Source organism: Suricata suricatta, chromosome 8, assembly GCF_006229205.1.
Source record: "Suricata suricatta isolate VVHF042 chromosome 8, meerkat_22Aug2017_6uvM2_HiC, whole genome shotgun sequence".
Lineage (NCBI taxonomy): Eukaryota > Metazoa > Chordata > Mammalia > Carnivora > Herpestidae > Suricata > Suricata suricatta.
Genome location: NC_043707.1, coordinates 35,108,065 through 35,129,729, shown reverse-complemented (window position 1 = coordinate 35,129,729; position 21,665 = coordinate 35,108,065). Strand labels below are relative to the sequence as shown.

General features: G+C 58.9%; 1 protein-coding gene across 1 annotated transcript in view; it reads left to right on the top strand.

Annotated features, from left to right (window-relative positions):
• The window catches only part of SDK1 (sidekick cell adhesion molecule 1), a 561,603-nt gene that overhangs the window by 496,534 nt on the left and 43,404 nt on the right, over nucleotides 1–21,665 (top strand). The window contains exons 34-36 of the mRNA XM_029945757.1: nucleotides 6,309–6,444; nucleotides 7,126–7,185; nucleotides 9,157–9,258. Coding sequence (XP_029801617.1) covers nucleotides 6,309–6,444; nucleotides 7,126–7,185; nucleotides 9,157–9,258 — 298 coding nt within the window. The remainder of the gene's footprint in view (nucleotides 1–6,308; nucleotides 6,445–7,125; nucleotides 7,186–9,156; nucleotides 9,259–21,665) is intronic.

The window sequence follows — 21,665 nt, the reverse complement described above, 5'->3', positions numbered from 1 at the left end:
TTGTGCGGTGTGGGTGTCTTCCTCCAGGTTGAGGAGATGGTCCAGCAGAGTGCCAGCAGGAGGAGAGGGACCAGTGGGAGGGTCTGGAGATGAAGGCGCCCAAGTGACGCCGGAACCGAGATCCGACCACAGTCTGGACATGGTTTTGGAAAGAGAGGGGCCGTGTCTTGCTGGGGGCAGAGGCTGGCACGGAGGGAGGGCTGGAAGGGATTCCTTTGGAAAGGGCAGGGACGAAGGGCAGGGAGAGGGAGGGAGGGGGGAAATGCAGAGGTGACCCTCGGGGAAGCTGTCCCAAATGGACGGCCTCCACAGCTTTGACAGAGCACTCTGGAGGCCCTCCAGGGGAGAGCCAGAGCCCAGCAAGGAGCAAGAGGGAGAGAAGCACCGAGTTGGAGGGCCCCCCAGCCTCCTGGGGCCAGAAGACCAGGGTTGCGGGGTGTGCGCCAGCCGTCAGTGATGGCTCCTGATCTCCGAAGTTTCTCCCTGCCTCCCGCTTGCGGCCACTTGGTGGCATCAGTGGCTATCAGCACCATCCACATGCTCTGGCCACGACTGAGGAGCGCAGGTGGAAGGTCAATGCCAATGGATCTTGGCAAGGCCTCTGTGCCCTGGATGAGAGCTGGATTTTCATCGCCTGGGTTCCAGCAAGCTCGCGGAGTCTCCAGGGATTGACAGAGTGGCTGCGGGCCCTCCTCCACTCTCTGCTGCTAAGTGACACTGCTCAGGGGTGAGGGAACCCTTAAAGGCGATCAAGACATAGTTCAGACATCTTCCAGTGAAAATGGAATTGGCCGCTGTGGCATTCTCTAGTTTCCAGCCTCACCGGAGTGCCTGCCTCCAGGGCTGCGCCCCTCGAGCTCACACGGAGCCCCGGCTAAGTGACAAAGGACTCTAGGTCTGCGGACCACTGTGACCCGGACAGGCCTCTCTGCCTCCAGGCTCCTCCTCTGTAAAACTGGGAGGTCCAAAGCCACCTCCAAGGTCCCTGATGCTAGCATGTTAGGTCTCCACACATCCCACTCCCAGCAGAGCCTTTGGTGGGGGGTGGGAGGCATCCAGAATGGAAACCCAAGGTCCTCAGAGCTTCTGTTTCCCCCTCTCTGCTAACTCAGTCAAAAGGTTGTTCTTTTCTACTGTGCTAGATTCTACCAGAAAATGAGCATTCTCTTTGTAGGCAGGCCATTTGGCTCACCAGGAACTAGGTGAGCTCCTTGACTCCAAAGTCTGCGCTAAGGCTGGGGACGCACCGTCGCCGCCACACAGCGGCCATGGGCCCCCCGTCCTGCCCCTGAGCGCTTGGGGCCCCACGCCCCTCTGTTGTGGCTGGACAGCTCCGTGGCCAGTGGGGAGCCGCACCAAAGGAACTTGGCGTGTGTGTCCATCAGCTGTCCCTGTTCAGAGCCCAGTGGAACAAACTAATTGCAAGAAGCCCAGAGCAGGAGGTGGTCCATACGATGTATTATAGTAGAAATAAATGCCCATCAACTGCCAGGCAATTGAAGTATAATTAAAATTATGAGCAATTGACTAAATCAGAGCGAACAGAACAAAGAGACTCTGTTTAAATATAGATTTGAATTCCAAATGAAATGTTTCACCTGTAAACCCTTTTTCCCCCCAGTAATTTGTTTAAAAATGCGAACACCGCCTGTAATTTCAAGGCTGCTGACCCACTTACGCAGCTCCTCTGTCCAGTCTGTCAGGTTTGATTTTTCCTGGTAGGATAATCAATCTCTGCCTTTCATGGGGTCCATGGCTGTTTGAAATCCATGGATTTGAGCGTATATTCTGGACAGCGGTGGTATTGTGTTCACACCGAGTGCAGCTCCTAATAGGCATTGACGCTTCTGATTTGGTCACAACTTTTAAGCTGTTCTGTTCTGTAAGTTCAATGGCTCCCGTTGGCTGGCACTCAAATGCAATTGGCTTTATGTGGCTGCAGACTTAGCTCTAAGTGAATGTTGAGGCCGCTTTTTAGAAGAAAAACACCATCTTAGGCCATAGATCACATTGTGCACGTTGGACCCAGCTGAGGGTAGACTCAGTGCTGAATAGGCACCTTCTAAAGAGGATGGTGACCGTCACCTGGGCAGGGGGCAGTGGGGCCTCCTCAGGACGTATCTTGCGTTTATTCCTTTTTCTCTGTCACCTGCGGGAGACCAGCTCCTGCGTGGGGTGCTAGACACTCAGAGGTGGACAAGACCCATTCAAGACCTTGAAGGTCTTCTATTTAGCGGGCTGAGCCCTGTGACACATTCTCGGGAAGACAACGGAGGGGAGCGACTAGCCCTCCCCAGGGTAGCTGAGAGGGTGCTTCTGACTGCGTCTGGTGGGCCAGATGCTCCCTGCCGCCACCCCATGTACAAAGTGGAGAGACAGGCCTCCAGATCTCCCGATGGTGGCCAGTCCAGGATGAAACTAACCACGGATGGGTCATCTGGACAGCAGCAAGTCCCCTCCTACAGGCGCTGGGCGGGCACCTGCCATGACTGGAGCCTGCCACAGGAGCAACGGTGAAGTAGAAACGAAAAGATGCAGACGTGGCGTTGCCACGTGGATTCAGCGTGGGAAATCAGAAACTACCAGCGAGGGGTGGTCAGGGCCGAGCACTGGAAAAGCTGGTCTGTGGCTGAAAAGGAACCTTCTGGTCAGAGCCCCAGGAGGGTCTAGAGACCGTCTGTCCACCTGCTGTGGATATGGGGCTGAGCCTGGGAGGCTGAGCAACCCGGCCCTGCTGGGAGCCAGGACTCCATTCCAGAGCCTGCTCTCAGCGTGTGGCTTCTGGAATGTTCAGTGTGTCACATGGAGCTGCCCTACTGATACCTCCCAGGACATCCAGAGTCATAGAGGCCTCTTTCACAAATGACAGATGGGTTTACTCTGAACTCCAGGAACAGAAAATGTGGTCAGACCCATTTCCAAAGCCCATTCAGGGCAGACCCCAGCATCTCCACGGAACCTGTCCTTTATGGGTCCAGGACCTGTTGCAGCCTGAGTGAGGCTACCCTCTGGGCTGTGTGGCCACCTGTCCTCTCCCCACACCCAGACGGCTCCCACAGGGAGGGCTGTACCGGGGCACTTCCGGAGCAGCTGCCATGAACCTGTTGCCGCGTGTGGGTCCCGCCTGGTTGCAGGCAGTGGCCGTGTGTGTGGGACATGGGCTCAGCTCGGCTCCCTCTCCTCACACCTCCAGACCACCCTCTCCGCCTGGGCTGGAGATGCTCCTGAGCCCCGGGTGGGCGGCCTCGGCCCCTCCCCGCCTCCCTCCAGCCCCAGGATCTGTGTGGACACACAGGCAGTGGGTAGGGTATTTGCTGTCTGTTGCAGATCCCCAGGGAGGACCCTGATCTGCCCAAACTCCCAACTTCCTGCTCGTTGGTAATTGTGGCCAGGGAAAGCCAGTCTCCCTCAACCCCAGCTTCTCTCTCCATGAAAAGCAAATTATCCTCAAGCAATTGTGCCTCTGGCCTGTGCACCTGCACAGTCAGGTCCCGGGGCCTTTGCAGCCTTCCTGCAGAGGTCAGAGGTCGGATTCCGCTTGCAGCTGTCAGCTGTCACTGTCACACGGGGGCTGTGAGGGAGGCAGCCCACCTGTGAGTCCATGCAAGCTATTCTTGTGTCCAAAAACACCCTGAATATACCCGGCAAGCCATGTGCCTCTGTCCAGGCCTGCATCTATACCGTGGCTAGCTACATCAATACGAGCTACCTGAGCTACGCCATTGGAGAGTCCGCTCAACAGGATACTGCGTCATCCAAATCTGCCTGGTTTCTTTGAGTTGTGGGTAGCGAGGGTTGAAATAGAACAGGATTTCAGCATCCAGATCCCTCTGGTCTCTCGGTTCAGACGGTAAGAATTGCATTGTGAGAGTTTGGGGGCAAGGATGTGCTAATGTCCTGGGGCTGCCGCAACATGTTGGCTCACACTGAGTTCTTAGAACGACAGAAATGAATCCTCACGCGGTTCTGAAGGCCGAAAGTCCAAAGCCAAGGCACCAGCTTCCTTCCTGGCTTCTGGTGGCTGCTGACAACTCTTGGCAGTCCTTAGCTTAGAGACACACAAACGTGTTTCTGGACCCAGTTTCGAACTGTGTGTGTGGAGACTTCCCCACACCAGGAAGTGATTCTCCAGCACCAGCGGGGTGTCTGGGGGTTCAACCTGAGTCTTCCTGGAGAGAGCGTCAGATCCCACCAGATAAGGGCTCAGTCCCACAAGGCTGCGCCTGACGTCAGACACCAGTGGCAGGTTGTCACCTGAGCTTCTGACCCACGGCCTGTGGAGCAGAGGCTCCCACAGCCCCCTCCTCGGGGTTGACTGGAGCGGCTCACGGAACTCAGAGAAGCATTTTACTAACAACATCGCCAGTTTGTTAGGAAAGGATACAGCTCAGGAACTGCCAGGTTGGGGGAGGGCACGGAGCCCCCACACCCTCTCTGCGTGTGCCCCTCTCCTCAAATCTGGGCACATTTACAGACTCAGAGTAAAGCATTGGCCCCTGGGGACTGATGGAGCCTCCAGTCTCTCTCCTCCCGGAAGTCAGGGGCGGGAGGGAACGTTCCCGCCCTCCGATCACACTTCCTTGGCTGAGGTCCAGGTGTCACCTCACTGCCATGACAGGAGACCCCTCTGTCACTCTGGACAAAGCCGTGTATATGAGAAACAGATTCTGCCCGTCTGAACCAACAGATGTTCTTCTCGTGCGTCACGATGTCACGGCGCACTTCTGCTCACGTGAAGTCTCTTGTGTGTGTCCAAGCGTCTCTCCTCACACACAGACCTTCTTATTGTCTCTGTATTTGCCAGGTGAGGGCTGGATTCTAAACTGCTTCTTAAAATACCCTTTCTCTTCAACGTTACCAACTAGCTAATGTGGGATGCTCAGGGTCTCCCCGTGAATTAACCCTCGAAATACCGTGTTCTCAGTCCCAACTGCACGATGACGTCTGCAAGCAGTTCTGCTGTCGGCAGCCTTTAGGCTTGAAGGTCGTTCTGTTGTCTCAGGGGTCGCTGGAAAGACCCAGAGATACTTTGTTTTAGCATTGGGGGGACTGGTAGCCTCAGCTTGTATTTGTAAGACTCAGGACTACCTATCTGAAAACATTTTCATCAGGTAGATTTCTAGAAGTATAACTGCTGGATTAAAAGCAAGTGCCGGGGCACCTGGGTGGCTCAGTCGGTTGAGCATCCAGCTTCAGCTCAGGTCATGATCTCATGGTTCGTGGGTTCGAGCCCCGCGCCGGACTTTGTGCTGACAACTTGGAGCCTGGAGCCTGCTTTGGATTCTGTGTCTCCCTCTCTCTCTGCCCCTCCCCTGCTCATGCTCTGTCTCTGTCTCTCAAAAAAAAAAAAAAAATTAAAAAAACAAAAAGCAAGTGCCTTGAAAACTTTGATACATAAAGCACCCTCCAAAACAGAAGCCAGTCATCGGATTAGGGCCCTCCATACTGCAGTAAGACCTCCTCTTGCCTTCACCGTCCTCAGAGACCCTATTTCCAAAGAAGGTGGCACCCACGGGGAATGGTGGTTAGGACACCAGCGTATCTTTATGGGGGCCACAGTTCAACCCACCACAACAAAGGAGTTTTCCTACGACAAAGCTATGGCCTCTCCCCGGGACCGGGACACTGTTTACTGAGGCACTGGTGACACCCTATAGACAGTGGCTACAGGGAATTGGGTGTGCATCCCTGTCCCCGGACAGAGGTCATGACCCTGCAGCCAGGGGTCCTGGGCATGCCCTTTGTCCATCTGTCTGGCCACGGCTCGGTGGTCCCTGTCCTTGTTTGCTGAGTGTCCCAGAGGAAGCGCTAGATCCAGGGCCCCCAGTCCCCTGGCCAGCACGATGGTGGCTGTGGCCCTCCCCAGCCACGTTGATCAACAGAAATTGACAGGAGGAAGGATGTGGACTGCGCCTTGGCTGAGAAATGCATCCCCGTGTGGGAGGCTGCCACAGCCTGGTGGCTTTCAGGGACAGGGTGGGGTCAGCCCGTGGGTGCAGCAGAGCCCAGCCAATTGCATAGGTCTCTTGGAGTATCCAGTTCACTGCTTCCTTGCCCATCTGCGACCCGGGCGGGGTCCCTGCCCACGGTGGCTCCTGCAGGCTGCAGGTGGGTTGCGATGCCCGATGCCCATACACGGGCGCCAGGAAACCTTGGCCCTTGACCTCAGGGATCCCCATGACCGCCTTTGTGAATGTGGTTCCAAGAACTGCCTGTTTGAATCAGTGACACCCCCCAGTGCTGTGGTGGACTCTGCGTGAGGCGGAAGGCACCAGACCTTCTCTGGGCTGACCGAGATCTGTTTGCAGCCTCCAAGAGATGAGAGCCTGAACGGCCTCCTCCAGGGTTACCGGATTTACTACCGGGAGCTGGAGTCTGAGGCACCCTCAGCCACGGCGTCCAAGGTGCTCCAAAGCCCCTCAGCTTTACGGGCCGAGCTCACAGGTGAGACATGTTCCCCTTCCCGGCACAGGGACCCAGTGGGGCAGGGAGGGACCCTGGTAACAGTGTGCGTGCTCGCTGCATGCGAGGCATGGGGGGAGATGCCGCTTGCCTGCCGTGAGCAGCCTCCCGGGTGGACGGGGCCCTGCATCAGCCCAGGCATGCAGAGGGGCTGGGCCTGGGAAGCTCCCCAGGGAGAAAAGCAGGGGAGGCCTCCCGGAGCCAGAGTCCCGAGCTAGGCTGCCCAGGAAAAGGGATTTCACCAAGGACACAAGGGGAGGCATGACTTATAGGGCCCCGCAAAGCTACATGGGCAGGAGGCAGGAAGAGCCGAGGGGCTCCTGGACGGGCTGGGCCGGAGCGCCTGGAGCGTGACGCTGGGGTGGGGGTGGGGGTCTTCTCCAGTGTTATCTGGGCTGTTGTGCTGGATCTAATCCGATGCGTTTAATCAGAGGGTGAGCGCGGGCCCCACTGGTCGTGGGCCGGGTGCCTGGCTGTCGTAGGAAGCAGTGCAGGCCCCCGGTGACCCCCTGGGAAGTGCTGAGGCGGTGTGGTCTCCGTGGCCCTCGGACAGGCAGGGTGGGAGGCTCAGCGGCTGCCATCCCCTCCGTTTCCGCAGCACGTCGTTTGCCATAACTGTTCCCCGCGTGCTAACTGCCTTTCTGCCTTGCTTGCCCCTACTAGCCCAAAGCAGCTTCAAGACCGTAAACAGCAGCTCCACGTTAACGACGTATGAATTAACACGTAAGTGCCGGCCGCCTTCAGTAGGAGGGGCCGTGACCGCGGGGCAGGCCGGGCCAGCGCCAGTTGGCCTCTCAGTGGACCAAGTGAAAAGCAGCTTAGATTAATGGCTCTAATTTCTGGAATTCCCCTCTCAAATGCTGTTCTCAGCTCAGCAAAACCATCAGGGAGCAGGAAAGGAAATTCCTAGAAACGGAGGCTGCAAAGGGGTTTTACTGACAGCTGGTCTTCAACTTTGGGACAGAAAGGGAAGTCAGGCTGAGCGAGATCTCCTGTCTGGCTCCCGGTGACCTTTTTCTTTTCCTCTTTATTTAATTGTGGTAACACATCCATAAAGTTTACCCTCTTAACGGTTCGTAAACATGGGGCTCGGGAGCCCTAGCTTGCTCCCGCTGCTGTGCGGCCATCACCCCAGCGTCCAGAGCTCCTTTCTCTCCCACAGTGAGACTCCGTCCCCGCTGGATGCTCGACCCCCCACCCGGCCCCTGGCACCCACCTTCCACTTTCTGTCTCTGTGCCCAAGCCCTCCAGGACCGCAGGCGAACAAAACTGTGCAGTCCTTGCCTTCTTCCCCTTGGAGCTCTGTCCCTGCCAGATGGAGCCCGCTCGGGACACCGCTCCTTTCCGAGGCTGAGCAGCGACCCACTGCACACACTCAGCCCATGTTGGCCGCCGGTTCATCACCCCCTCCCTCTGGCTGCACCAAGTCGCGGCCCTTGCGTTTCTGAGCCTCAGAGGGTCTCACAGTCCAAATGTGGGTCTGCGGGGGCCCCACGCCCTGACTCCCTTCATGTAGGGAACCTCCCTGGACTGGAATGTGGTTAGAGGAAGGGGAGGAGGGGCTCTCTCCCAGGGCTCACCAGTGCCCTCCCGTCGCATCCCAGTAGCTCCCGGCAGAGCACCCCACCCTGGTGGCCGGCAGGCTTCATGTGAGCCCTTTTCTCCTCCTCCACACTGCGCTCCACACCTGCCATCTGCCATCTGCCCCACGTCCCCACCCACTGCCTATCTCCCTTGACATTTCCTGGCTGAGGATCAGCTCCGAGAGTTCAGTGTGGCCCTGGTTCCAGAAATGGAGCTGCCTGGTGGGACCTCGCTCTGGCCTTTTCAGACTGGGTTGTGAAGCAGGAGAGGGGCCCTGACCACACACCGCGTCCATGTCCACCTGGCTCTTCTCCAGTGACACTAAGAGCCGCTCGGTCCCCGGGCAGAGACTAACAAGCTGCGGGTGTGCATGGCGGAGGCCGCTGCGGCGGGTTAGTACGAGGCAGCATGGCCTCGACAAGACTGACAGCATGAGGGGCCCCTGCTTGGCCGGCTGGGCACATCTGTGCGGCTGGGGTGCTAGGAACTCAGCGTCCTGAGGCTCTGAGCCGCTGCTGACCAGCGGCCCGCTGCAGGGCACAATCTGAAACTTGGTGTGAGTTGACACTCACTTAGGGGGCCAGACCCACAGGTAGCGCCTCAGGAAAGCCAAGCTGTAACAAAATAAGATTAATCAGCAGGAGAACCTTCCAGAATCTTTTGGCTCAAAGGTCAGCTGCTTTCACCATGTGCCCTATGTAATCCCATATACATGGCTTCACACACCCTTTTCCTCCCAGGAGGTGGTGGTTAAAGACTCAGAGGCCTTTGGTTTGCCAATATATTTTCTGCTTAACTACCAGGGTCTTACTCCATTGGTTCTTACAGAGAGATTCTGGACCAGACAGCAGAGCCCACACCATATCACATCACCTCAATTCTTCCCCCAAAGAGGGCCTTGCTGCTGCCTTTACCCCGAGCACACAGCGGGACGGGGCTCTGCTGCCGCACAGGGTGACCTTTGGTCCCGGGCCAGCGAAGGAGGAGAAGGGAAACACTCGTGACCTCCCTCCGCGGCTCCTGGGTGGCACCGACCCCCTTGGTGTGGTTCCAAGGCCGGGAGGTGGGCCTGGGCCTGGGCGAGCTGACCGTGTCTCCTCTGACCCGTAGATCTGAAGAAATACCGGCGCTATGAAGTCATCCTGACTGCCTACAACATCATGGGCGAGAGCCCGGCCAGCGCGCCCGTGGAGGTCTTCGTCGGCGAGGCGGGTCAGTTCCCAGCACCCCCGAGCTCCGAAATGCCTGGCCTGGCGCTGGCGCAGGCCAAGCCTGATGCCGGTGGGTGGGAGGTTTCCGGGTCACCGCAGGGCAAGTCGGGATGTGCCAAGGTCTGGAAGTCCCCACGGCCAGGTGACCCTTCCAGTCTGGCTTTCAGGCCTGAGGGTCAGATGCCATCTGGAGCCCTGCCGCTTGCCAGGACGCACTCCAGGGGAGGCCGGCTGCAGCCTGCACGGGTGTCCAGGCATGGGGCAGCCTTGGCGTCCCCAGAGGATGCTTGTACTCTGTCACCCCTGGTCCCGGGCGGGGCCCCAGCCTGACCTCCTGGTGACAGCCCTTCTCAGGTCTTGGGAAACCACACGCATCATTGGTTGGCCCCCTTTTAGAGAAGACGTGGGTCCTGAGTTCATTTCGAGAGCTGTCCCTTCTGTAGAGGGGTCGTGTTGCATTGAGATCAGGTTGGGCTTTCGTCCCCTGCCTCGCCTGCCTTCCCTCCCGCCCAAGGGCCCTGCCCGTTCTCCCCCTCCTCTGTCGGGGGTCCTGCCCGGATCTGTGGGGGCAGTGAGAGGGCCAGGCCTCGGGCCAGGGAGCACCAGAACTCCCCCTGAGCACAGACCCCAGGAGAAGGAGGTCTGGCCGCTGGGCCAGCCTACAGAAATGGGTCAGCTGACCATTCAAAATTCAGGGAGGTTACGGTCATAAACTAGAGGGCAGGTGGCAGCACTGGGGGCCTGACTTAGCAGGGTTTTTCCGGAAGGGCCAAGCAAGGGGTAAGAGAGGAGGCGCTTGGAGCACAGGTTCCATTGCCTCTTCACATCTGTCCCCAGAGGTTACTTGGAGCAGACGGGGTGGGGGCTGGGCAGTCGGAGTTTGGGGCAGACACCCCTGGCCTCATAGGAGCACACAAAGGCCGGGCCGGAGCCCAAGGCCCCCGATGTCTGTACTCCCGTCCTACTCTGCCACGTGGCCCCACGTTGGTCACCAAGGCCAAGGCTAGAGGGAAGGGCACAGCCAGCTGGCTGGGATCAGCAGTACCTGACAGGCGGCCTGTCCTTGGGGCTAGGGACGCTGGAGGCAGAGCTCTAAACCCAGGGGCCAGGGCGGACATTCAGGGAAAGGACCACGGCCAGGCTGGGAGTCAGGTGAGCGCTGGGTGCCGAGTCGGCCGGCCAGGTCCCCTCGGGCAGGAAGCCCAGCTCCGTGCTCCACGCTGCAGTGGCTGGTCAGCTTGTCTTGTCCTGGGGTCAGCTGTGTGCAATGTAAAATCCGCCATCCTCACCGCTCTGAGGGAGGGGGATGGGGCAGCGGCACGGGGCACAGTCGCGATGCTGTGGGGCCCTCGCCGCTGGCCGTGTGCAGAGCCCCATCTTCCCAAAGTGGAGCCCTCGCCATCGGATCGTCCCCTTCTTCCCACACCCCCCCAAGCCTGCCTCACCCTTCTGAGTGTCTGAGAGGAGTGGCATCAGTGTCACAATGTGCTCCTCTGCCTGGCTTCTGTCACCGAACACGTGTTCGAGGTTCGCAGCACACATCAGCACCTCGTTCCTTCTCGTGGCTGAGGAGTGAGCTGCGCCACTGCGTTTGTTTCTCTCGGTCCCTTGAGGGAGACTTGGGTTGTCGCCGCCGTTCAGGTTTTGGGAGCAGAGCTCCCGTGAATACTGGCGCACAGGTCTTGTGCAGGCGCGCTGGGCTGACCCCGAGCCCTGGGGGACAGGAGGTGGGGGGGGGGAGGGCAGGGGGCCGGGCCCCCCATCTCCCTCCCCTCTCTGGGAGGGGCCCTGCCCCCGCTCCCCCTTCGAGGCCAGTCCTGCTGCCCGCCTCTTCTCACACGTCCCTGCGCCTCGTGCTATCTCCCCACCCCCTCCTGGGCTCAGCCCCCTGGACCTGCAACCCCAGGAAAGGGAGGCTCTAGCCCCCGAGACCGGGCTCCATCTGGCCCCAGGCACAGGCTCCGAGCCAGCTGCATTGCCGAGGGCACCGGCAGGAAGTGCCAAGAAGGGTTTAAATTTTTGTTTTAATGTTTTATGTATTTTTGAGAGAGAGAGAGAGAGAGAGACAGTGCCAGCAGGGGAAGGTCAGAAAGAGGGAGACACAGAATTGGAAGACAGGCTCCAGGCTCTGAGCTGTCAGCACAGAGTCCGACTCGGGGCTCGAGCCCACGAACCGTGAGATCATGACCTGAGCCGAAATCGGACACTCAACCGACTGAGCCACCCAGGTGCCCATGAAGGGTTTTAAAGCCCCCGCACGGACCTGCACACAGTGCGTGTGGAGCACTGCTGGCCCCCGGAGCACTGGGGTCCCCCGACCCCCGCTGCCCAGGACCCGGCTCCAGCACCTTCTTCTTTAGAAAGCTCCCTCCGTCCCCCTCCGCAGGAAGGGTTCTGCACCTCTCCCTCTGTGCCCAGGTTCTTGGGCGCTTTGCGAATGCCTCTGCCTTCCGTGGTCACGGGGGGCTGGCCTGGCTTCCTCCCAATGGGACCACGACCACTCGTCTCGAGGTGCTCCTCACGGGGGGCTTAGGACCAAAGGGGACCCGAATGCCTTTACTGTCCTACAAATAAAGGCCCCCAGACTCCCGCGGGGACGAGGCAGGAGAGCAGCTTCAGGGCATCCTGGGCACCGGGAAGTGCCCAGATCAGCTGCCATGAAATGGAGGGAATTCATCTCAGAGCAGGTGGGAGTAAGTGGGGGCAGGGCTAATCAGAGCGGCCTCATCCTGAAGCAAAGTGACGAGTGACAGGGGCATCTGCCCTGGGACTGCTGTGGCCCCCCGACCCTTGCTGTCCGAGGGACCTTGGTGCAGTGGGCATGCTTCTCCACTGAGCACTCTTCCTGGCACGTCCTACAGCGCCTGGCAGGGAAGAGAAGGAGAGGGCAACCAGGGTGCTGGGCAGCTGCCCCTTTGTTCCCGAGGGCAGGCAGCAGGGACAGGGAACAGACGAGCCTGCTGAGTGCCAAGGGCCAGGCTCTGCATGAAAAAACTGCCCCCAGCACCACACGTGAAAAGCCCCAGGCACGTGGCCCTGCAGGTCTGCTCCCCCAGCACGACCTCGGATGGAGGGCGGGAGGGAGGCTGTGTGTTTGCTGCTTCCTCCATACTGTGGGCTCTAGCCTCCCAAGGAGAGCAGTTGAGGCCACAACACTGAGGCAGAGCGGGCTGGTGGACCCAGGAGAGGGTGTGCCGGGCGGGGGGGTGGGGGAGGGCAAGATCTCCCTGCCCGTGTTGGAGGGACGGGTGCTGAGCAGGGTCTGGGCCCTGAGGTTTGGGGACTCAGGAAAGAGCAGGGTCATGGCCCCAGCTGACAAAATTGGAGGGTCTTCAGTATTTGGGTGGAGAAGACAGGGAAGTCGGCTTCTCGGTGCCCGTGCTAGCCCTCTGGAGCCCGCCATTTGTGCCCGGCTGTGTGAGTGCGGGCGAGTCACATGATCACTCTGGGCCCCAGCCTTGAGACATTGTGGAGCAGAGGGGGACGCTGTGAGCTACGACAAGGACACTTGGGTCCTCATGCCGATTCTGCCCCAACTCGTCTATCCTGCCCACAGGATGAAGTTGCGAAATGTGATGGAGGAGGGGGGTCAGTATTTGTGAGCAGATGATGGAGGCCCTGCGGGGGTCACTCGACTGGCCTGGCCTCATCTGCAAAGCAAAGTGTTTAGAGTAAAAAGTCTCGGTCTAGCCCAAATATACAATATTTAAGTTTGTTTCATTTCATGGAGAAAAGGTAATTTTTTGGAAACTTCTCATGGACATTGATTTCTGAGCCCAGGCAGTGCAAGTTGGTAAAAATAATACATCATTGTGGAGTCCAGTTTGCAGGAGATCAAAGCCCAACACATACAAGCTTAAGCTAAAAGAATCACTTATTAACTCATGAAACAGAAAAAAGTTGAGGAGCCTGGTTACAGCTTCAGGCATGGCTGGATCCAGCATCCTAACAAGCTGGATTGATGTCCCCTGTTGGTCCCACTCACCTATCAGTTTACTCCTGTCTTGGGCAGACTCCTCATCACACTCCAGGCAGCAGGGAAGGAATTTCCCTTCAGCAGTGCCCACAGAGGAAGCATACTGGCTCTCCTGAGCCCGCTTTTATGACGCGCCCATTTGTAGACCAGATGCTGTGGCCGGTGGCCTGAGGTCCACAAAGCTGGCGATGATGTCATCTGTCCCTGAACCTCCAAGACTGAATGGGAGGGAGAATCCCCAGGGGAACGGGGGCGTACTGTAGCCATGTGCATAGTCCACCAAGTGGCCAGAGCCTTCCCTGGGACGGGTCCAGAGCCCTGTCTGTGGGTGCCTTGGCTGCTGTCCCGTCGTCCCCAGTCAAATCTCCAGGCCCTTCTCTGTGTCCTCGGGGTTCCAGGTGCTACAGGGCTGAAAAGGAGCCCACACCCTGGCCTTAGAGACACATGCCATTCGGATGGGCCCCCACTCATGGGATAAGGCTGCCCTGGGCCAGGGCTGGGGTCTTTCCAGGCCCCCCCCCCCCAGGCTGCTTTCCCCTAGGACGAACACCAGCTGTGCCTCCAGATTCCCTGCTCTTGCCTCCGGTCCCTGGGAAAACTCCAGTCTTCCTACAGCCCAGCTTCGGTGCCAGCACCTCGGGAGGTGGCTGCCTCCCCGTCTCTGCAGGCAGACCCCATGTTCCAGAAGATGATGCTCACACAGCCTCCCACGCTTCCCATCTGTGGCATGTCTGTGCATGACATGGAGCGGGAACCCCTCCAATTCACCCCAACGTCCTCAGGACTCTGCCTGGTGCACAACAGCACTCTGGAGCACTGTAGAGAGTGAGGGAGCGGAGGGGTGGGAGCGTGAACGGGTTAGGGAGGAAGGGGGGAAGCCAGCAGCCCTGGCCAGAGGCATGGACACCAGAGACCCGTGACAGCAGGCGGCATCTCGGAGGGTGGAGACCCTGGGCCAGGACACATGGGGGGACCCCAGGGGGGGCTTTGACCCCAGCTCCCGTTTGCCCCACGTTCCCTGTGCATTGAGGGAAGACAGGAAGCCCAGGAGCCCTGAAACTGGGAGGACTTCTCACAAAACCAGCGAGGCAGACCTGACTGGCCCCAAACCAAGCCCATGGCGTTCTGTGCAGATTCTTCTTCCTCTCTGTTCACAGATGATCCCATCATGACCGCGGGGGGTGACCCGTGGGGCCAGAGCACCTGTTCCCTCCTGTGCCGGGAGGGGTGTGTGGAAGCAGAGGACCCCCCACTCTTGCAGCCAGGAAAGCGGGGTGACAGTACTTACTCCCACAGTGCGGGGCCCCCTTTGCCCATCAGCACCTGCCCAGACCTGCCAGCCCGCTGCCCCTTCAGGACCCGGCAGCCCTCATTCCACTTCGCTATTGTCCGGAGCACACGTCCCTGCAGTTGGTGGGAGGCAAGGGGTGTTGCTAGAGGCCCTGTGGATTGGGGGTTGATTTCCTGAGGCCTTGGATACAAGGTCATGGTAAAAATTCAGAGAGACTGAAGAATGAGAGGTGCCTGACCTGGCACCCGGCCCAGGGACACACGGACAGCCATCAGTCCACCTGCACGTCAGGGGAGGGGCCAGGTGAGCCTCTTCTCACGGCCTCTAGCTCTGCCTCACCTCTGAGCCTTGGCCCAGTTTCGTTTTTTTTTTTGTTTGTTTTTGTTTTTAACATTTATTTTGAGAGACAGCACAGGCAGGGGAGGAGCAGAGACAGAGGGAGACACAGAATCTGAAGCAGCTCCAAGCTCTGAGCTGTCAGCACAGAGCCCAAGGCGGGGCTCAGACCCACGAACCTCAATATCATGACCCGAGCCGAAGTCTTCACTGACCGAGCCCCCCAGGTGCCCCGCAGCCCAGCTGTAAAGGCAGAACGCACTCCCTCCCAAACTGAAACATGAGCTGGTCAGGGCAGAGAGAAGAGACCCAGTGAGGCAGCTCCGGCCTGACCGGGAGACGTCGGCCAAGAGCCGTTCTGGCCTTGAAAGCAACTGAGGTAGCCAAGTGCTTGGCCTGGGGCTGAGCCAACGGCCCAGACACACCTGATGCTCGGGCCTTGGCGCGGGCCCACAGGCTGCAGTCTGGCTTCAGGACCATGGGGCACGCCACAGAGCCCACAGAGTCCATGTGGACACTGTGACCCAGGAACACGGTCAGATGGCCTTGTTGGGCCCCTGCCCTGGCTGGACTTGCAGGATGAATGGGAGCCAGGGGTGCCTGGGGCCAGGCAGGCTGCGGTGGAGGGGAGGGGTGCACGCACAGGGCCTCTCGGGGAAGCAGTCCTGCCCCAGGGGTGGAAGCACAAGGTCAGCCTCACCCTTGAACTTTCTCATAAAGATCACTGTGCAGACATGTCGGTGGTCACTGCTCCCAGAGGCTTCTGGGCTGGGTGGGCTCAGGAGCTCAGGCCCCACGGCATCCTGCAGAGGCACAGCCACCTGTCTCTTGCACACGGGCACAGATTCCAGGAGGGGTCCAGCCATCAGGCCCAGGACCCTCCACTGGCCTGACCACGGTGTCACCAGCCCTGGAGAGAGGTTTTGCTGCTGGGGGATGAGAGATGAAAAGGGAGACCCGGTGGCGCATGGGTAGGGCTGCTCCCGGTGATACAGCTGGGTCTTGGCAGCAGCTCACAGGGGCCCAGCTGGGATTTCAGCCACTCCTTCGGGGCTCCTCTGGGGCCTCCAGCTCCATTGCTCCGCACTGGATTTCCCAGCCTGGCCGCAGACTCACCTTCCCTGGGGACCCGCAGGCGGGCCTGCCACACCGTAGGCCCCGGGCAAAGCCGTCTCTGTGGGGTCAGGGTGGCCGGGCCTGTGCCACCCTTGTGCCCCAGCATGGGTTCCGCCAGGTTACGTGTGGATCTGGTGCCTGGTGTGTGTGTGTGAGGGGCTGCGGGTGGGGGGTAGCAAGTGGAGCTGGCTGCTGTGTGGGTGACACCTCCCCTGGCGAGTCCCATACTGGGTGGGTCCAGGTGTCAGGGAACCTTCCAGAACAACTTCTCAGGGTCCTCCTGCTGTTTTACCAGCGGGAGACACTGGTGTGGGCGGGGTGCAGGACCTCGCAGTCATAAACAAATGCTCTGTGAACGCTCTTGCCAATCCTTTACAGCCTCTCTTGTTCTCTCCTTGGGGGAATATGCTAGAAGCAGGACTCCTGGCTCCAAGGACAGGAGTGATTTTTGCTCGGAGAAACTTGAACGCACTGACACCCTGCTGTGTGGGGACCGGGATGCCGGTGTCCTGGCCTCTCTGCTTCCACTTGGGGATCCTGCCTCATTTGTTAGGAGAAAATTTCTCCCACTATTGTTCGGTCCTCAGGCCTGTGAGTCGTCTGCCATTAACTTCCTGGGACTGTTGGTGGTGACATTTAGCATGGGGTCTTCCTGTTCTCGGGGTGATCTGTGAGGGCTCTGCATACATTAGGGATGGCATGTCCCGCCTGCTTGTGGCCCACGCTTTCCCTTTGCTGTCGCTTGTCGCTGATTTTCCCGTGTTCAGGTTGTGTGGTCAGGCCCCTAGATGGGCTGGCCTTGTGCCTGCATCCACGAGCCCCGTGAGTGGCTAGACCGTCTTGCGGATTTCCACGGTTTCGCTTCTCCCGCACACTCTCATGCCTTGGAATCGGCCTCGGTGCCCAGTCAGCGTGGCCTCAGTGGACGGTGTTCGGAGCCGCCGCCCCAGTCCCAGCATCTCTGCCTGACCTCTTCCCGATGCCTGGCGCCGCCGACCCCTCTCCCACGCCACTTTATCACACCTTCTCCCTCTGTAGTGTTGCTCGTCCTAGTTCTTGTTCTACAAAGCTTGTCAGCCATTCCTGGGAACTTCGCGATCATTTTGACAAATTCTGCCGGATGTTTGTGAAACATGTATCACGTTCTAAATAGAGGAACTGTGCCCTGAGCCCTCACCCCGCTCACCCTCGCCCTGCAGACCTGGCTCCCCTCTGGTTGCCCCCTCCCTGGCTGGAGCAGCTGTGCCCTTGGCTCCGCCCTGCGGGTCACCTGGACTGGGTCTGCGCAGCGTGGTCACTGGGAGCCCCGACACCGCAGCAGCTTGTCCTCACTGTGCCCACGGCCACCAGAGCCCTGCCCACCTGGCTGTCCAGACATCACAGCTGTCGCTCCGGGGAAAGGACTGGCGAGGCCCTCTTTCCAAGAGGGGTCAGGACTTTCTTCTGCCGGAAGCGCCCAGTGAGAAGCACTCACGCGAGGTCAGGTCAGCATTCTTGTGTGGGGGCCTTTGCTCTGACACAGGACACTTTTTGCTGAAGAGGGAAAACAGATGGTGGTACCCTGCAGTCGTTTGGTTGGTTCAGGACCCATTTGGGTGGCTTTGGGCCTGTGTGTGGTGTTCCAAGACTGAAGAGAATCTGGGAGCGCCTGCCTTGCTCTTTTTCAGAGAATGAGAAACTTAACCGTGAACCACCTTTCTTGTCAGCTTTTAATTACTGTTGGCTGGAGCCGGAGTCCAATCTTGCAGCTCCTCGCCCCTGCGGCTCCCCCTAGCGGCAGACGAAGCCAGTCTCCCTGCTCCTCGCCCCTGCGGCTCCCCCTAGCGGCAGACGAAGCCAGTCTCCCTGCTCTCGCCCCTGCGGCTCCCCCTAGTGGCAAAGCTGGTCTCGAACCCCAGATGACAGGAGACTTTGAGCCCTGCTGGCCTCAGACGGGTGTGTGGCCAAGAGTCAGTGGTATTTGGGCAGAGGACTCTCATGCCCACAGAATCTTGTCCTCACGCAAGTGGGACCTCCAGGTCACTACTCGTGGAACGCAGGCTCATGACAGCTTGGAAACCACGGGCAGTTTGAGTGGCCAGTCTGCCAGTCAGCCAGGCTGAATGTGGGTGGAGGCGTGGCTTGCATGCTGGGTATCACGATCTATGACATGGATGTCAGCTGCGACGTGATACCTGAAGCGCATGAGGCGCAATCGCTGTCGCTGGTTCCCAGATAAGCAGCAGGGGCTCAGAGATCCTCATCTGGTCTGGAGGTGGCTCTGTAGGCTCCTTCTCACCCCCTGGGGCTCCCTTGATGCATGAACACCTGACAAGACATAGCCTCTGAGTCCAGACTAGAGAATCCCCGCCCAGGGCATCCCCCAGCGTCTCTGTGCCTGACGCCGGCAGACTGGGCAGATACTGATGAGGGCATCAAGAGCTTGCCCCTCACCTCCCCAGGCAGGGTGAGTTGTGAGGTGTGGTTGTGGCCCTCTGCTGCCTCCTCCAGGCAGTCTTCAGCATCTCTTCTCCCAGGAAGCCTTGTCCAGGGGCCACGTGGGGCATGAGATGACCAAGCCAGGCAGCTGTGTTAATTATAAAGCCATTGCAAGCACACAGGGGACCGGGTACTAAGCGGGAGAGGGGAGGGCTGTGGCAGGAGTGCCCCCCGGACCAAGCCAGCTGTGCAGTGAGACCCACCCCAGGGCCTAGAGCCTAGGCAGGCCTGCGGTGCCACCAGGGACATGGACTGCTTCCACAGGTGATAGCTAAAGCCCTTTGGCAGGGACTTGTGGAAACCTCCGGAATCACCACGTCCGTCCAACACGCCACACTCCTGTGTGGGTGATCCCTCCCCAACCCAACCCCATCCCATCACTTTTCTGTTTCAACCACTCCACGGATTCCCCACTGCATGGATGGGAAAATGACATCTGCTCCTGAGACGGGCCCCTGGGACCCTTCCAGCCCAGCTGCATATCCGGCCCCCCGACTCTGGGCGCCTCTCTCCTGTCCATGTGCCCCCTGTGCAGCTCCCCGGCCTGGATTGCTGCCTTTCCTTGCAGGCGTGGGGCCCAGGAAATGTTGGTAGATAAATGATATTTCTAATAACCTAATTTCCATCAACGTAGGAAGGTTATGGAGAATATTTGAATGTCTAATGCTGTCTCTGGAAAAGATTCCAAACATTGCACAATCCGGAGTCCACAGCCTTGGCCAGGTTCTCAGGAGATTTGTCTGATTACCACACTGGCGATGGGTCGAGACTTCTCCGCTGAGCGCCCGCTCACTCAGCCGCGCAAGAGGCCCCCAAAGGGGGAAAGACCCAGGCAGGCCCTGCCCTGGAGCAGCGCACCTTCTGGGCAGAGAGAGAGGCGCCCTTGCCTATGACCTCTAAGGGGGTGAGGCTGTCCAGGGTCAAGCCTTCCTGCCTTACAGAGCCTGGCTCATGCCTGCCAGATGCATAGACATCGGGTCATCCCCTGGTGGGGGGGTGGGAGGGGTGTCCTCACCACGCAGTAGATTTGAAAGAGCGCCCGCGCCAGAGTCTCTCCCGAGAGCCTCAGCCTTGCCTGGGCCTTGCCTTCCCAGCCAAGCTCTTCCTGAATTCAAGAACCTTCTCCCTGCTGTTTGCGGTGGCCCCACTGAGCAGGGAGGCCTGTGGCACACACAGAAGCCAACAGGCCAGCTTCACGTGCCCCCATGCCCTCACCCCCGGCTCAGCCACAGCGCCAACGGCCAGGCCTCCGTCCTCGGACTCCGGCTTGCGGCCTCTGCCCGCTCCCTCAGAAGCGTCTCTCAGGCACCGTATCCTTCCCTCAAAACATCATATCATCTCGTTCAAAAATATCTTTCCAGTGTGTATTCTTAAAGAACTCCTTAAATACACACATATATGCATACATGTATATGTATAATATATAATATGCGTACGTGTATTCATAATACATATGTATATGCATCTACACGCATCTATTTACATAATATATTTATATATGGAAAAGCATGAAGCCACTATCACACCTAGAAAAATTAATAACCACTTCTTCATATAATCAAATATGCAGTCAGCTCACAGGCTCCCATAGGATTCTCTAATCTCTGCCTTCAGAGACTTGCCAGCTGCAGCCCCCTTTGCTGTTGGAAATGCCAAGGCCACTTCCCAGCCCTACTATGACTCCAGCTTGGTCTCAGTGGCACCCTGGCTCCCGGCTCCGCCTCTGCCCTCTCTTTGGTGCCGTTCACTCCGTTCTGTCTGTGCGCTCTCACGGGATGGTCGGCTCCTTCCTACGTCCCCAGATGCCTTACAGAACCATGTGATTCCCGCATCTTCTCCTGCATGTAAACCTGGGAGCAATGCCTCCGTCCATCCCCAAGTTCCCGGCAGCCCCTCAGGTGACAGCCTTGATGCCTCCCGGCCCTCGATCCCCACCACCCATTGGCCGGTCACCATTTGTTGACTCCCAGTCCCCGACATCACATGCACTCTGTCACTTTCTCCTTTGTCATGGCCACCGCCCTTGTACACCTGCCTCTGACCTTGCAGCAGTCACCCGGCCGGCACTCACGGCCCGTGCCCTCCCCAGGTGTGGCCCAGTCACTCCAAGAGTCTGACTGTGGCCCTGGTGCCCTCGCCCACTTGCAAAGCCTTTCTGGAGAGATGTCTGATGGTTAAAGCTGCCTCGGCCCCCACCCAACTCTTCTCTCCAGCCTTCAAGGCCTTCTCCACGAAGCCCTCCTTGCCTCTTTGCCTCTGGCCCAGGCGTGGTGAGGGGCCCCCTACATGTCCCACAACTCATGTGGCTCTTCCAGCCGGCAGCTCACCCGGAGGGAGTAACGGCCGGCCTCGCTCCTGCACTGAGTGCACCTGCTGCCTGGGGTGCACCTGCCCCAGGTTCACCCTGAGGCACAGGCCTCTCTTGTGACTTGACCTCCCCAGCACGTGCCTTGTGGGTGTTGGATGACTAGCTGATCATGGGCTCTCCCCTCCCTGGCTTGTCTGGGACAAGCCAGGCTCTGCTCTGGGCTCGGATTCCAGCCTTGCTCCTTGTCAGAACACAGTCTCACTTCCCTTCCTACAAAATAGGAGAGTCCATGCCGGCCTCGCTGGTGGTGGGGAGGAGGGCATCCGCAGATCCGGAGCCGCCCCTCTCCCACCTCCCCACGGGCAGAGGGGTGAGGGACAGCCCAGCGTGTCCAGGGAAGAGACTTCCTGCTGGCCACCTAATCCCCGGCCTCACTTGTACACAGATTTCTTCAACCCTGTTCCTCCAATGTGGAGTTTCGCCTGGGGACCACCTGGGGTCCGACACGGTGGGTCCCGGCACTGGGACTTGGGGGGAAAATAGGAACTGGGGGGACACCCCGCCACCCCGGCTGCAGGAGCCTTTGTCTTGGCTCAGACTTGCCACGTCCCCGTGGGTGCGGGGCTCAGAGGCGACCTTCATTTTACAGGTGAGAAAAACAGAAGCACCCAAGCTTCCAGAGACTTCTCTAGCAATACTCGCTGGTTAGTGGTGGCAGGACACATCAGTGTGGCCACCTCATCCAAGGCGCTATTTTTCTCAGACGGTAGGGCCCTCTGGAATCAAAACCAGAACAGAAGGGCATAGGGTTTCAAAAACTGAGAAAATCGCGGGGGCATCTGGGTAGCTTGGTTGATTACGCATCCAACTTTGGCTCAGGTCATGATCTCCCAGTTCATGAGG